The 16,343-nt window shown below is 35.0% G+C and overlaps 1 protein-coding gene across 8 annotated transcripts in view; it reads right to left on the reverse strand.

The window, feature by feature from the left end:
* Window positions 1-249: 249 nt before the first annotated feature.
* The window catches only part of OPA1 (OPA1 mitochondrial dynamin like GTPase), a 50,008-nt gene continuing 33,914 nt past the window's right edge, over window positions 250-16,343 (reverse strand). For 4 of the 8 annotated variants that reach the window (XM_030456016.1, XM_030456012.1, XM_030456018.1 and 1 more), the window contains 2 exons: window positions 3,189-3,266; window positions 250-2,680 (listed from right to left, as the gene is read on the reverse strand). In XM_030456016.1, the coding sequence (XP_030311876.1) occupies window positions 3,202-3,266 (65 nt within the window). In that variant the 3' untranslated portion in view covers window positions 250-2,680; window positions 3,189-3,201. Of the gene's footprint in view, window positions 2,684-3,188; window positions 3,267-16,343 lie in introns of all 8 variants that reach the window. The other 4 variants (XM_030456015.1, XM_030456017.1, XM_030456011.1 and 1 more) reach the window with 1 other exon arrangement.

Below are 16,343 nucleotides of genomic sequence, written 5' to 3' on the forward strand. Positions count from 1 at the left end.
AATAACTTTACTTACTATCAAAAAGAAGTTTTAATAATCCTTGGTTAGCAATAAGTGTCCAACTTAAAGCTCTTATAAAGCCCATTTTTACTGTGTTAAGTAATGATAATACACTAGTGCGATAAGCATAACCTGCTATAACTCTTCTTTCATCTTACCTTAACATAAGATCCTATAATAACAGCACAAAATTACCTGTTGTTTGTCAAGGCCACTTTTGGTTAGTTTAATAACAAAATCAAGTTAATGTAGAGTTACAATTTTTTACTGATCCTAACATCCACGTCTGCAAATAAGCAGCTCTTTCAATATCAGTTTATAGTGAATAGGTTTTTCCTCAATTTATTTTGTAAAATCTTTCTTCATCTGAAAGGAAAAGAAAAAATGTTCCTGAATTCATGAATTGATAAACTAGCTACTCTATAATTCTCAAACCCCATCTCCCAGTAAGCATCTTTATTTTAAATGCATCTCAAACTAACACTCAATAACCAGTTGTAATTTATACTGTATCAGTTCCTTATCTAAACTTCCAGAGAGATAAGATTTTTCATAAGACATCTTTGTCTAAATGTCTTACATAAATGGTATGGTAAAGGTTCCTTAATTTACACAGTAAAAAGTAACATCTAGTACAGTTACCACTAACTTGGTGCTGATGCAGCAATTCTGAAGCAAATATTTTAATATCATTAACAATACAGTTTTTCAGAATTTATCAAATGAGAAAAAGAAGGCCAAAATGACTTCTGTACTAGGTGCAATTGCACTGTGTTCAAAACCCACATTTTATTATTCCTTCAGTTACATTTTTATTCAATAAATACCTAGTTTTCATGGAATACATCATGCTTAGTCTTAGATGAGCAGCACAGAAGTTGGAACTAAAACTGCAGGAACATCACACTACACTGGGCCACTGGATGCAACATTTTGCAACATTTACATTACACAGAAATTTCAAACAGTGATCTCCAGGTAAATGCAAAAGGGTTTTTTTTGTGGTTTTTTTTGTTGTTGTTTTTTACAAAGAGGGATTTAACACAAGTACAGACTTACTTCACTTGCTATACAGCCTAAGGACTCTGCCTTCAGAATTGTGCAAACTTATATTTGTGAAGTTATCTTCAGAGAATGATGATGCAACAAGCAATTTTAAAATTTTTCTGTTCTTAAACACTTATTTTCAGGAAATAATATAAAACAGAGAATCCCAATACATTGCTAGATTACCTTGAAATACTAACCTTTCAACACCATTTTATGGGTAGTTCTATGTTAATGTTCCATCCACTTGACTAAACATTTTTGGTCTGAACATTTGGGGAACATGTTACCATATTTTGTATTGTTTCCACTGAGAGCAAATGGAAACAGTATCTGTTGGAAAATGTTCAGAATCCTCTTTTAATTGTTATATGTCAAGATCATTAGTCTTTTCAAAAGGAAAAATAAACAGAGGTCAATTTTTCAAGTACTTAATCAGACAACTGCAAAACTCTAATTTCATCCATAGAAGTATTCAGAAATGTATCCAGACCATTTGTGGCAAAGTATGGGCCGAGAAATATGGTGGTGATTAATCACCAGGCACCTATGATACAAAGCCTATTTAGTGCTTAAATTTGTCAAAAGTGAAATTTCTATGGCAAAAATGAAAGTCAGTAAAAGAAAGACCACTTACTGTTTTTACTATACTGAATGATAGAAATCAAGTGGGTGCAGAAGGACCTTGTGCATAACATTCTGATAAAAGCAATTTGTGTCTTTGAATAGCTGTTACAAAATGAAATTAATTGTATTTTTCCTTTTTTAGTTAAGGATGTTGGCAAGTTGGGACTCTACAGAGCATCCTTCTATATTTCACATGTACTCAAATCAGGTTACTTTGTACCTATGGTGAAGGGAGGTGTTAACAAGGAAATCAGAGTTGGTGCGACTGCAGAAATGAAATTGGCTGTGATTCAGGAGTAACAACATATATTAGGAAAGAACGGGGAAAAATGTGCATCTCTTGTCATTATTTCCTGAGCCAAACCTTTCAAGGTGTCAGTGAACAGCAGTCTGTACTTTCACTTGAAAGCACTACAAGAATTGCTTGGATGATGCCTCTCAAGAGTTTAGGAATTTAACGAAATACATAACTTCCTCTCAATATCCGGATACCATGCTTTTAAATCTGTACCAGAGAAATCAGAGAATCCTGCAACACAGAGCATAACAAATACAAATGGCATTACTTAGAAGAGTGTTTTAATGTACATACAAATACTAAAACTTCATGTCAAACTCCCAGGATCATTTGCAGGCAAGAAAACTACAACATAAAACTCCTTTTTCTGAAACCTGATCCAGCTCTACCATACAAGACAGATGCCAAAAATAAAAGCTTTTTTTCCTTTCAGGAAAAAAAACAACCTTAAATGTACAACTTCTGCAAGCTACCAAGCTCTCTCAGAACTCAGAATTCTTCAGTCATGGGCATGTAGCTTCAAAAATTAAAAGAGCACAGATGGATTTTAACTGAACTTCTCAATCCCATAAGGTATCATTTTCTTTCTCCTCCAACATTTCAGGATGTTCCAAATAAAGACGGGAAAAAGAATGGGATACAAAAGCCAATTCTATTCAATCTTCTTTGTGCAAGATATCTTGGTAAAGGCTGCATTCTTGTGTAAAGCTGCTGTTGAAACAGAAAGGAGATTATTTTATGATGTATGAAAATATATGACAGCACTTAAGCTTATGTTTTTGTGCATTAATAGAGAAGAAAGAAATTTGGAAATTACTTGCACACAAATATTTTTGCTAAAAATATAATTTCCTTTATTGAAAAAAAAGGAATCAAAATGTTTTTATAGACACAAAAAGTGTTCCCTTAAGTTTTATTCCAGCTAGTTATGCCTTCTTTCTCTTAACACAGATAAAAATAATGAAGATAATCAAATAGCCTGCAGTATTCCACAATATTTGAATAACTACCCAGTAATTGTATTTCTATTATGTTTCATATCTGCTTGTAGCATAAATGTATAGCTCTGCAGATTAGAAGCAAGAAGCAGCCAGGAACTGGAATAAAACAAAAAGGAATTTTCACGAAGTTTGTGCATCTAAAATAGATGGATCATCATTTTATACTGAACAGGAAGAATACTGTAGCGATGTTTTTATGATTTAAATATGATTACCTGCTTGAACAATCTACTTTTCTTGATGCAGGGCTTCTATGAAGGCTTCAAGTTTTTCCTGGATTTCCCGAACTTTTTCTGGAGGAATTAAGAATATCACCATTAAAATACCCAGTACTTAAGTGAGGACAGAAAGAAAAAAAAATGTAACAAACCTACAAACCTGCAAAGATGAACGTGCTGTCATCAGTATTACCTTCTGTGTTTAGTTTCTTATTTACTAAGATTTAGAAAGTTTTTCTTCATAAAAGTAAATTAAACTCTTTTGGAAGAACCTCTACAAATGTATTTTATGACTATTGTGCTAATTAAATAATTCAATACAGCAACACAATACTAGAAACATTGAATCTAAACCCCCCTGATATTTCCATTAGATTATGGACAGCAGAACTACTGCAGACATGTAACACATAGGGAACTTATCTTGTAAATAATACCCACTAATCCCTTTCTCTTTTAATGAAATATCCTCATTATCCATAGCAAGTGTCACAAACACTACTAATCATTCTAAAAAGAGTTACAAGCTAAAGCCCTTTCATCAGGGAAAACTTCAGGGAACAAAATACAGTATTCAAGACACTTATTCAAAAGGGTATGCACAATGTTAAAGATGCAGTAACAAGATGGACGTGGCCAGAATCCTATTTATATATTTATGTAAACACTAAACCTGGTCATTTATTTCGGTACAAAAATATGACTTGAACACAAATACAAATGGATACCAAGAATGAAAAGGCACCAGTGATTGAGAAAAATTCAGGGGTTTAGGCATTTTTCCATTCTTTTCTCAATTCTGAACAACACTTGTCATCATATAAACTATTTGATTTATTAAATTGCTTATGAAGCAAGATTTAGAACATAGCTGGAATCCAAAGCCTGCAAAATTTCCTGCTTCTCTCTCACCACATCCTCATTTGAAGCTCCTTCTGTGTGTGATTATAGCCATGAAAAACACATACTTCAGAAGTATGAAGGAAAAGGGGGAGAGCAGTAGGACATACAAAAATAAGTTAGATGAGCATAAACACAGACAATTTTTTTTTCAAGCTAAAAATACTATTGGATTAAAGCCATATGTTCCTTTATATGAAATACAAGGTTTGAGCTTTTTAAGTCTTTTTTGAATGTTTTCTTCTCTTTAGCAATACCATATGTTATAAACTTGCATTGCTGAGCTGAAATAAGAGCAAAATAAAGAAAAATAAACATCAGACTTAAGTGGCATACATAAACAAGAGTAGAAAAAAAAATTACCTCCAAAGAGAATGATCTAATAAACCAGTTAAGGGAAATGAAAGTTTTATCCGCTAACAAGGCTATAATCCCACTGATAATTATGAAATTCATTTTAGAGTAAAACCAAAACCAATAATAAAATCTCAACAAAAGCACTGTTCTAACAGAAGTAGAGATTTTTAATTACCATTTGAAAGATTATATAGAAAATAGCCTGGGTAAGGAATGAGGAATCTCAAACTTGTATCTTTTTTGTACAATTCTTGGGTGACCAAGGGCAAGGCACTTAGGATTTCAACACTTCAGTGTTCCCACCCCCAATGGTGCTTAACTACAAACACAGGTGGTGCAGTGAGGGTGAATCACACTTGGAATCCTAAAGAAAACACCAAGAAGAACTTTGATTTTCAGCTGATTTTGTTTTGTTCTCTCTTTTTTTTTTTTAAATGTACTTTGATATTTACAATTACAATCAGTGTGATGGCATCTTGGAAGAAATAGTAGTAATCAAAACTTTTACCAGGAAAAAAAGAAAATAAAAATCCTTGATTCAATTCAGGAGAGAGAATCTTAGAAAGCTGACAATGAAAAAAGAAGTCATCCCATGACCACTTCTTACAAAGCACATTTGAAATGCTTTCGTTACTATCTTTTAAATGGAAAAAAAAAACCACAACGATGTATTGTTTGTATGTCAGTATATAAAACTCATGTAATGAAAACAATTATTCCGTTACATTTGTTTAGGCAACTACCTGGTTCTGCTTCCAGTGCTGACGCATTATGTAACTTTAAAAAGCCTAGCCTTTGAAATAACATCCTATTAGCTTGGATACAGTTGACAGTTTTGGAAATTAATAATCCTAGATCTCAGTCTCCAAAATGAACAGCCATTGCCACTGATAACTGGAGTCAATCTCTTCATGTTGTGCTTTCAACAGCTCTATTTTTGATGTAGAGTTTTTTTTTAATTGCTACATGCTTTTTCCAAGTATGTTCTTTATATTGATCAAGCCATTAGACTCAGTGAAAGCAGGCAGATTTAGCAGTATTAAGTGGAGATAAATTCCCTTCTCAACCTCCCGCTAATAAAATATTACAGTCCTGAAAATTAATGACATCAGCAAAAATCTATAATTATTATTCCACCCTTAAGAAAGGTCTGTGCCAACAAAATCTATTTTAATTTTCTGATTAAGACTTATTAAAATAACAGGATACCAAATATGTATTCCACCAGAATATACTGAATCCACTGTGTTTGCTCAGAGAACAGACATACTAAAATTGCCGCCATATTATGAGCAATTTATTAGCTTTTATACTTGGACTGAATTGAAATGATTGCTTAACTGTAATAATTATGAGGTCTTCAGGTAATTTAATACCTTGAAAAAATATGTTGGCTATTCTTGAAAAAGAACAGTTACAATGACTGCCAAATAGCTGCAATTACTCACGCTACTCCCTGTATTCCTAGCAGTAGTAAAGCCTTTTGCAGCAGCAGACCCCAAGTCAACCTGTAACGCTTTCCCACAAGCCCATTCTGTAGCACAAGGAAGCATCCTACTAAATAGGTTTATTTTTTAAACAGGCTAATGGCAGAGTTATGCATTTATCCAACATTAGTATTTACTGGTTTATTAAGATTAATGCTTGGGCAAAATTCATCTAATGAGTGCAAGTACAGGGTCTGCAATTCTCGGATAACTGCTCATAGCTTCATCTGCACCATGTGACACTGCATTTGGAGCAATAATTGTTAAAATTTGAGAGTCAGATGTCACTCATCTTTATTTTGGGATGCTCTCTCCTCTGTGCACCCAAAGGAGACGGTGTACCCAGATTTGCAGGGTTTTGACTGACACCTATATCAAAACATTCGTGACTTACACTTTTAAATTATATTTTGCTTTGAGGTAAGTTGATGCTCTGGATTTGGCATGTTCATAATTTGGGTTTCAGGTAAGAAGACTTTCAGAGTGAGTAAATTTAGAAATAGATAAAGGAGACCTCTTGTTCTTTCTAGCTTTTATGATACTCTCTTTTCCCATGTACAAATAAATCAAGATTATAAGCATTCAGCTTGCTAGCAAATTATTTTGTAACAGGTTGAATTACCCTAGCACTGTTGTACAATACTCCAATATCACAGAAGGCCATTAAAGTACTACACTCTTACTATATGGTACTGCATAAGTTTAAATATATACTACTGCTTACACTGGATTCTAGAAAGATGATGTGGTCTTTGGCAGTTTTAACTCAGACCTGGTTACAAATACATAATTCTTCCACCTGTTAAACAGTGATCAGAAACCAAATAAAATCAATGAAGAGTAACTGTAACTAAACCCATGTTTCCATCCTTAGAATAGCAAAATCCACAGGCCAAGGGGCAATGAATGCCTATTCTACTTCCCATTTACCCCATGTTTACCTAAAAGATAAGCTGGTTCACACAACAACTCATTATACCTCTTGATCTAGTCATGAATATTCCCATAATCCTCCCTCCATAACCCATAAGACTTCACTGACAGAATAAGGAAATTCTTTATTCAGAGGTCTTGAGATCCTCATTCATGCTCACTCTCTCCTTATCTCCATATGAAATGATATTGTTGCCCACACATTTTCTTTTCATTAATACTGTGATCCTAAACCTAGAAGGCTCAAAACCAGGCTAATTGATCTGTAATACGGATTTGGATACAGTGTGAACACAGCAAGATCCATCCACAGATAAAGTTATCTGCACACAAAACCTGTCTTGCTTATGCTTCTGAGGATAAATGAATTTTCAGACACTCAAATCATACATACTTACCTCTAAAATGGTTTTAGCACAGAATTAAAAAAATCTTTGTGTCTGTCTGTATGACAAGGAGAAACTGCAGGAGTACTTGGGCAAATCAAAATTTCCCTTTCCTGTTTACAATTTTGCCCATATGATACGAAATTTCAGTTACAACATTAAGAAAAAAAACCTAGAATCTTTCTGGACATAAATCCATCTTTATTTTGTACTTTGATGCAATTTAAACCAATAATCAACCACTACAAAATGTGTTAATATCTCATAAATCCTTCTGTTGTACATTAAAAATGTTCTTTACCTACAACTAATGCTTACATGGCTTTGATATTTGAAAGCTCAGGATTGATACTCCTTTTGCTCTGGACTGTGCTTAGACTTTAGTCTCTTTTTTTCCTTCTTCCTTTTAATCCCTTCTTTGCCCATAAGCATTCTCACTGCTTGCTGTGCTATTTCTACATTATGGTTAATTAACCACAGGGGCAGAAATGTTTAATTTACAGCTGTGAGTGCATCATCTTTCCTACAGTAAAGAGGAAAGCCTGGTCTTGTCAGATTTCACCAGGATGCCCAGAAGCACACTATTAAAAACTGGAAATGTCCATCCATAGTATCCTACTGAAAGCTGAATTGTAGCTCAGGGCTGTTTAAGACACAAAAGTCACAGTGGTGTATAGCCCCTGTGAACACTCAAGTGAAGGAGGTGTGGAAGTAATAACATCTTTTGTACAATATTCCTGTATTTTCTAAGGGCCATGCAAAAGCTTTACTTCTTATTGGAACTGTATGAGGCAGCATGCTTACAGCCACTCTAAATAATGCCCCAGAAAGCAGACTTTCCACCCATAGCTAGACCTGCATCAACATGTTTTCCCTTGTCTCACACAGCCACAGCCTAACAGCTACTATCATCTACTGATCATTGCAAGGTCACGTCCTGCTGAATTTAAGAAAATCCTTTGAAACTACCCATCACATTTTTTTGCCAGTTTCCTCTTGTTCACATACCATATTTTCCTCTGGATGAGGCTAAGAAGAAAGCTAAAACTTTAAGGGAAGGTGGGGAGCAAAACCACCCAGGCTGCCCTTAAAGAGACAGAACATCATTTATCAGCTGCAAAGACAGATTTATAAGTAGAGGGCCCCCTCTGTTCCTTTAAGGCTGCAAAACAGATGGGAAGTGAATGGACAGTCAAAGGGTCAAGAAAACACATGGGAGGTGCTGCTTGTCTGCTGTATGCATGTTCCCAGCATAAGAAAGAGGTCAAGATTGTAACTGCATGGCTGGGTGCTGGAAAGGCCTTTTCTTTAAGCTGCTACAAAGACAAATGCTGTTCCTCATCCTGCTGTCAAACTGCTATAAATATTGGTTTGTCAAGAAGAGTTTCAGCAGCTAAGAGTTTTTTAAAAAAGGCTGAGCAGGAGGATGAATCATGTGAATGATTTTTAAACAATTACTTCACTAGTGTAATAAAAGCACCACAGAACCATGAAAAGTTTAAATGGAATTCATAGTAGCTCACGTAGTAAATCCATGAAGCATTAAAGATATACAGCCTTTAAAAATGCAAGCTTGCAGAAAATAACTAGCATACTTTTTAGTTACTAGTGGTTAGACTGCAGATGCTAACTGGTGCTTTCCTTCATTGTTACGTTTCATACATACATAGATTGCAAATCATACTGAGATTTGAATTTGCAGCCAGTTTAAGCTCTTTCTACAGATTTTTATTTCTAAGTATGCTCTCTATAATTATTATACAAAAATGTTAATATATTTATAAATCACCTTTCTTTTATAATTCCCCTTGAAGACATATGAAGCTGAACACCCACCATTATACTCACCAATTACTGACAATTTTTCTGACTACTTTAGATCCCTTTTGTCATCCTGAGATAAAAGGTATTTTAATCTGAGCAACATCTAGAATACCTGTACTCCAGGTATCACTTAAAAGAACCAGATGGACAGGAACATGCTCTAACTATCCAAGTGCTTTCATTAAGTACATGAGCATCATATTTCACTATTAAAATCTCCAAGGATCAGCAAACATACCAATTTAGTGGATATTAACTCATCAGCAACTGCCTGCTGATGACCTGGTTAAAAATAAATAAATAAATAAATAAAAAAAAATCTCCTTTTCCATGGCATTAACAGGAGAAAACATTAAGGAGTCTGCATTCTACAAATACATATTATCTGTAGTGCACATTTTATTCACCTGTTGCAGGTGAATCCACTTCTAAAACAAGAAAAGATCACCTCCAGGTTGTGTTTTTAGCCTGCTGTAGAAATCTAATGAAATCTTACTCTTAAAAACTCCCTTTTCACTGATACAAAAAAGCCCACAGCTACCATCACTGAAGTAACTTTTGTTGCAATTATTAATATCATATTAAATATTAAGCTCTGCATACCATATCTAAGCAAAGCTATCAGCTGCCCCCACAAAAAAGTATTACCTTTATTTCAGGCTACAGATAACAAGGGAGCAGAAGACAGTTTGTCTGAAAAGACTTCAGCTATTGTTACAAGCTATTGAGCACTGGAACACTGTTTCAGCATTACTAATAATGCTTTTTAGCACCAGAAACAGGAGCTGTGCATTGTGCAGATGAAATTGTAGATTACTAATCAATCAATGTCTTGATCTATAGCTGCCCCAGATTCACAAGCGAGACCTCTGCAGCTTAATGAAAGAGATTCAGCAACTTGCCCCTTTTCCTCAGCTGAACAGAGAAGCTGCCTGTACTTCTTGGAGCAGTCCCCACGGCTCCTGAAGCTGACATGAAGTCTTTCTGACAAAGCATAAGGGAGCTGAGCTGAGGTATGAGGCTGAAACCAGCAGTTGTGTAGAGACTACAGACTGTCTACAAGATGTTTCTTTGGCTATTACATAGCAGTAAAGAAATGAAACATTACCATGTTGTGCTATGAGGTCACAAACTAGCATATACTTCTGTACTGTCATTAAGGTTAGCTTAATGTACAAATGATTATTAATCTATATTAAGTTGAAAGCTTGAGAGTCACAATGCCTGCAATAGCAAGCAAGGATTTGGGCCCCTTTCATTGTCTGTCTTTACCTTAGATTTTAAATTAAAAATCTTTTAACAAATCAATCTTCCAACATAATTTACTGGACAGCTAGAAGGAGATTAGTACCAGAAATACAAGGTAACCTCATAAAATAGACTCGCATCTTCAATCACATTTAGAGACACAGATTTAATTTCAAAATCAAAACTGTTAAAGTAGAATTAATCAAAACATGATTATGCTCATTATTGTGGGTGGAAATAGAGAAAAGCAAAAAGGCAAACCAGAAACATTACCCAATGATGCATCCGGTGATGTAAAAAACAAACAGAATTTTTCTTATGCAGAAAAGACAGCTATACAATATATAGCTAGAAAGGTAAATTACTTATATAAAGGCTACTGCAAGCTTAAGGCTATAAAACTGTAAAGAGAATTTCAGATAAGACATAAATGGTGACTGTTGGTTTTTCACTCAAGATGAAACATACAAGTTAGCAACATAATAAAATAATATTCTGTTTATATGAAAGTCTCTCTGAAATATGATGTCAGAAAAGGAAATGGTGATGAGATAAATTTTTAATAATAGTAATGAACTTAATTTTTGATAGCGAGAAACTTAAGTCATCATGTCCTGAAGAACAACAGTTGTTCTATTATTTTTTCTTAGTTTGTTATCATTCCTACCTGAAAATATTTCCTTCCTTTTTGTTTTCATATAGACTTCTAAACTATAAGCAAAGTAGACTCCACAACAAGGTCAACAATGTGCAATATGAATGACACCGACTTCTCCAGCTTTTGGAAATGTGAATGTTAAATTCTTCACTTCCGTAGTAGTTCAAAGCAAATACATACATTGGTCAGTTTAAAAATTTGCATTTATACAAACAGTAGTCTCTCCATGATGTGTTGTGTACTTAATTAAATTTTGATTAATAGGTACACTCAAAAGCAACCAGTACTAAAAAGAGAATAGCCTCCAATTAGATGCATCATTCATTAATGGAATTTTAGGAAAAAAAAAGAATGTGGCAGACAATGCCAGAATGACTCTCAAGTACAAGAGACATGGGTCTAGGGTAAGATTAACAGGCATTAAATATGTCATTACTCATGTAGCAGTTTATCATTATTTTTCAATGTCAACTTTAAATGATAGGCTTCTCTTAGTAAGTGACAAATATGCTGAACTTTGCAAGGATCTGTTTTAGAACCTGGACATCAGTGCCTAACTCTTCATCAATAACTTTAAAAAAAAAATCAGCAGACAGACTTTGGTCATCTGGGATTCTTAAGTTAAGTAAACCATCACTCCATCACAGGAGGTTTACAAGTGATGTATGCTCTCCCTTGAGGATTACTTCTCTCCCTGAAAAGATGCAGTTTTTAAAGCTCTTTCTGCCATGACACAAAGCAGGAACTACCTTATCTACACTTTGACACAGACCATCCTACACATTCTTACGGTTTTAATTCATTAGATTTGTGCAGCTGCCCCAGAACACAAAGAATAAATACAACAGATTAACTTAAACATTCAACCAATGTCTTTCATGTCAAAGAACACTTGCTTGGGTTAATTTCATAAATAACCTACATGAAATTAAAACATGACAATCATGCACAATTCATTTGCATTCTAACAGAGTACCAGAAAGTTAGCAAATCTACTGAAAAAAATGGCATGACTCATTACTGACTTGCTCTTCTTCAGTTGTAGCAGAAATTGAAGGCAACTGCCCAAATTGATCCCAAGCACATTGCCTCCTGATTTCCTGCACCATGGAGCACCAGGACCCCTACAGAACTCAAAGGGAGCACAGGAGTCATACTGCCACCAGCACACTGGTGACACCAGCACACAAGCTTGTACTTGTTAGATGCAGATGGTCCATAGGAACACTTTAGTTGACTGAGATTTGGGCAGAAATTAATGTGCTCTAAATGACAACCAGCCTCTGACAAGATGCAGGCTGTATTAACATCCTGGGGGAAGCTGCTGGCAGAAGACTGAAGATAACGGCTACCCTGCATGTGCTTATCAGAACTTAGAGATCTCTCTGCTAATTCCTAGAGGAAAACGGGCTCTCTACTTTTGTAAGGTTAGAGGGCTACTATCTCCTGGTGTGACATTCTGCCAACTGAGGATCCAACTATACCTGAGTGCTCCTCACTCCTATGACCAGCTGAAAGAAGCAAAGCAAGACTGCTATCACTTCTGTGAGTTGTCTCACAACTGTGAGGTGACCATATTTTTACTTATATAGCTTCAGAAACCCCTAATTTAGGCACCGGGGAAGAAATGACAGCAAAAAATAACTAATTCTACATATTGTAAAAAAATTACTCCTCCATTTGGGTTTCCTAGGATGTTTTCTTCCTTCCCAAGTTCTGCTTTTGAGCAGCAGGGAGAACACTCGGGCTTCATATTCATGTAACTTCAAAATCATACATTTTTTTTCCCCCTTGTATCTTGTAAACACTGAAAAACATGCTGGTTCTGAAAAAGCTCCTTAAGGACTGATTTAAGGACTCCTGACCACTGCCTTTTGACCTGCTTTGTGTGCCTCTGGTTTACAGGGGAAAATTACTTAAGGTCTACTTACCTGAAAGATCTTTCCCCCTACAGCTGAGCATTGCCCCCTATGAAACATTGTGACCTTTTTAAAAAGTTGAAGCTCCCAACAGTAAATGGAAGCAAAAGCTTCATAAAGCCAAGTCAAAGCATGATTTTAAGGAGCACATGTAATCAACAATGTCATGTGGGACAAGGGTCAAATCAAAAGTGTTGACAGTCACCTCAAGGGACGGAAATTTAGTTAGGCTACAGTAATGACCACAATATAAGATTAGTTTCACATATTTTAATTCTGCAGCTAACAGCAATGAAACAAAAAAAAATGTAACCACAGAGCAAAGTACTGCTCACAGAGCAAAGTACTGCTCACAGACTTCATCTTCAACTTTACATAAATTCATAACAGAAAAAGACACTCACTTGGATATAAACCAGTTTGTTACTGGTACACAGAGAACAGAGTACACTCAGCCACATTCATTACAAGAATCCCAGAACCTGAGTCAGCAGCTTTCTGAAGTACCAACCCTAGCTAACATTAGCTTTTCAAGTCCTTTAAAATGGTAGTTTATTATATGATATTAAATCACTCATGCTCAAAGTTTACAAAAGCTATATATTCAACACTAACAGATTCAAAACAAGAGAAAAAGTTAAGAATTTAATGCAGTGATTTCTAAGGAATGACTTCAGATAAACTTGAAAGCATTTTACTGTTAACACTGGTTTATTTAGCTTTTATGTTTTAGTCTTTACAAGAAAATAATTGAGTTCTGCAAACTGTTGTATTTCATACCTTACAAATCTATGACAATTTAAACAAATGGTCCGCAGCTATCTTTTCTTCATGTGAGGGCTCTTTCCTCAAAAAGCTTTTGTGCAGAATGAAGTCTCAGCTAGCCCATGACACCTGTAGAGGTGTCAGTACTACTGACAAATGAACTTGGAGGCTGACCCCTTCACATTCATACCTAGTAATTTCAGGATCAAGTTTCCACAAGCATTCTGCAAGTCCCTTCCCACCTCCTTTCAATTACTCTTCCTGTGTAAATACACATGGTTTTATTTATAATTTGGTGAAGCTCTGGGTCTTCTTTTCCTTCTTTAACTTGTGAGGAAACAGGATATTGGATGAACAGCATGCTGACCTAGGGACACTTTGCGTGTACTACCCTTATATGTGTTTACACTGTGCACATAAAAGATGCCTTTGCAAAATTCGTAGTTTAGCTGTTATAAAGGAACAAAGGAGAAGAAATAAGTGAAGACAGAGCACGTGTGTTTCTTTGGGGCCTGTGAAAATCCATCCTTTGGGAAATCAATGGTAAAGCTCCTACTAAATGCCCCCATCTCGGAGTCTCCTTAAGCATTCACTGTACACGTGCACCACCTAGCACATTTTACATGCTACTGCAATATGAACATACGTAGGTTAGGTTTAGGATAAGAGAATGGAATATACCCTTTCCCCCTAAGTGTTTAAAGCATTCAAGTTGCATTGTTTGCATCCTGTGTTGGAAAGTTGTACAGCAACTTCATCACCACACAACATTCACACTATTGAGGAAGTTGGCTTTGGCCCTTTACATAAAAAGGGAACGTCCAGCAGAGTGGAATGGTAGAAACATTTAGTTCTAGAAGCTCAACACTAAAAAAACATTATAAAGTATGTTATAAAGTAGTCTACGAATTTGAGATTTGTCCATGTTATGAATTTTGCTTATAATTATTGAGTATTTTTGCTGAAATTCCTACTCTCATTTGTGTTGAAAATAAAATAGCAGAAAAAATACCAACTTGACATGAAATTTTTTCACCTATGTATTCTTTTTTTCTAGAAAAGAAAAATCTATTACCCAATGCTAAAAAACATAATTAGAAAGACACAGTCCTAGGAAGGTTTGGCTTCAAAGACTTAGGTATTTTTTTTATAAATAATCAACTCACTTTAGCATTGCCATCAAAAAGATCCCAAAACTCAGCAAATGCCAGCAGTTTTACAGTTTTAACAAATTTTGCATGAAAATCCCCACATTTTATTACATTTAAAATTTTAATTTTTCAGTAAGTTCAGAAGCTGCCTACATGAATGTTCACTGTCAGTCACTTTGGAAATGTTAAAAGTGGATACAGGAGAAAACTATCTGAATTAATGGAACTAAAAAAAAATTTTGGAGTGGCAAGGCTGCCTAGAAGCTATGAAACAATATCCATGCAAAGAGCAACTACACAGATGAAAACTTTTCAAGCCATGAAAAACTTGTAAATGCAAATAGCATAAACATCTATAAAGTCATGACTGACATATGACATAAAAAATACATAAAGATTACTGAATGTTTTTTTCAGTGCAAGAACTAAAGAGAACCAAATGAAACTGTCAGGTTGCTCAAAAACAAACAAAAGGAAGTACTTTTTCACACAATGTGTAGTTAAACTCTGGAACTAATTACCACAGGATGTTGCAGATGCCAAAGTTTACATGAGTTCAAAAAGCAATTAAGAGAAATTCACAGGAGGAAAAAAAAAACCAACAACATGAATGGCTATTAATCAAAGATACTACATCAGGATTAAGGAATCTTGGAACCACAGATTGTTAGATGCTGAAAGAACATACCAGGCAAATACTACTGTGTGCTTAACCTGTTCTTAGGCTATTCCATAACTACTGAGGCCTCCTTGTTACCAGAGACAGGACACTAGGATACACTGACCACAAGCCTCTTTCAATATACATGCATTCTTATGGATGGATTGCATTTTAGGATATTTTAAAAGTAATTTTTCCAATTCTGCTATTCATCTGCTCTGCCCCTTTCCATATCTTATGATCCTTTCTTCCAGATGATCCCTAGTCATAGGGCTTCTTTAGTTCCATGAACTTAAGTAACTGTCCACTAGTACAAGTATCACGATGATACTTACGAGTACATTTACACTACATTTAAAGCCTTTTTTTTCTTTTTTGAGAAAAATTAACCTTCAGTAAATTATAAAATGTAATTTGTTAGAATACTTTCAAAAATTCCATTTACACTCTTAATATCTAGAGTAAAATGGTAGAAGTAAACACTGAGGAGCAGCAAGACTCAAGGCCCAAAGCTCATTAAGGAACATTCTTATATAGGGTTTAAATACCATTCAAGACTATAAGAACATTGACAACAAAATCTGCTCAAATAAGCTATGAATCTTATAAAAGTTCTCTTTGAGACTGTATCACCCATGTTAGAAACAGTTTTACATTAGCCAGGATCCTGAACAAAAATAAAACACTCCCAGCATTAAAAGACTGATGTACTAAAGTGAGACAATGCTGCTGGCATCCCAACCTCAGGTATATAAATAACTTAGAATTGCAAGTACAGTTTCTAGTCAGGAAGCAGATCTCAGCCTATTTACAAACATAGAATGTAAATTAAAAGACTGTTCATAACCATCAGAGGAATGACA

This window comes from Calypte anna, chromosome 9 (assembly GCF_003957555.1).
Source record: "Calypte anna isolate BGI_N300 chromosome 9, bCalAnn1_v1.p, whole genome shotgun sequence".
NCBI lineage: Eukaryota > Metazoa > Chordata > Aves > Apodiformes > Trochilidae > Calypte > Calypte anna.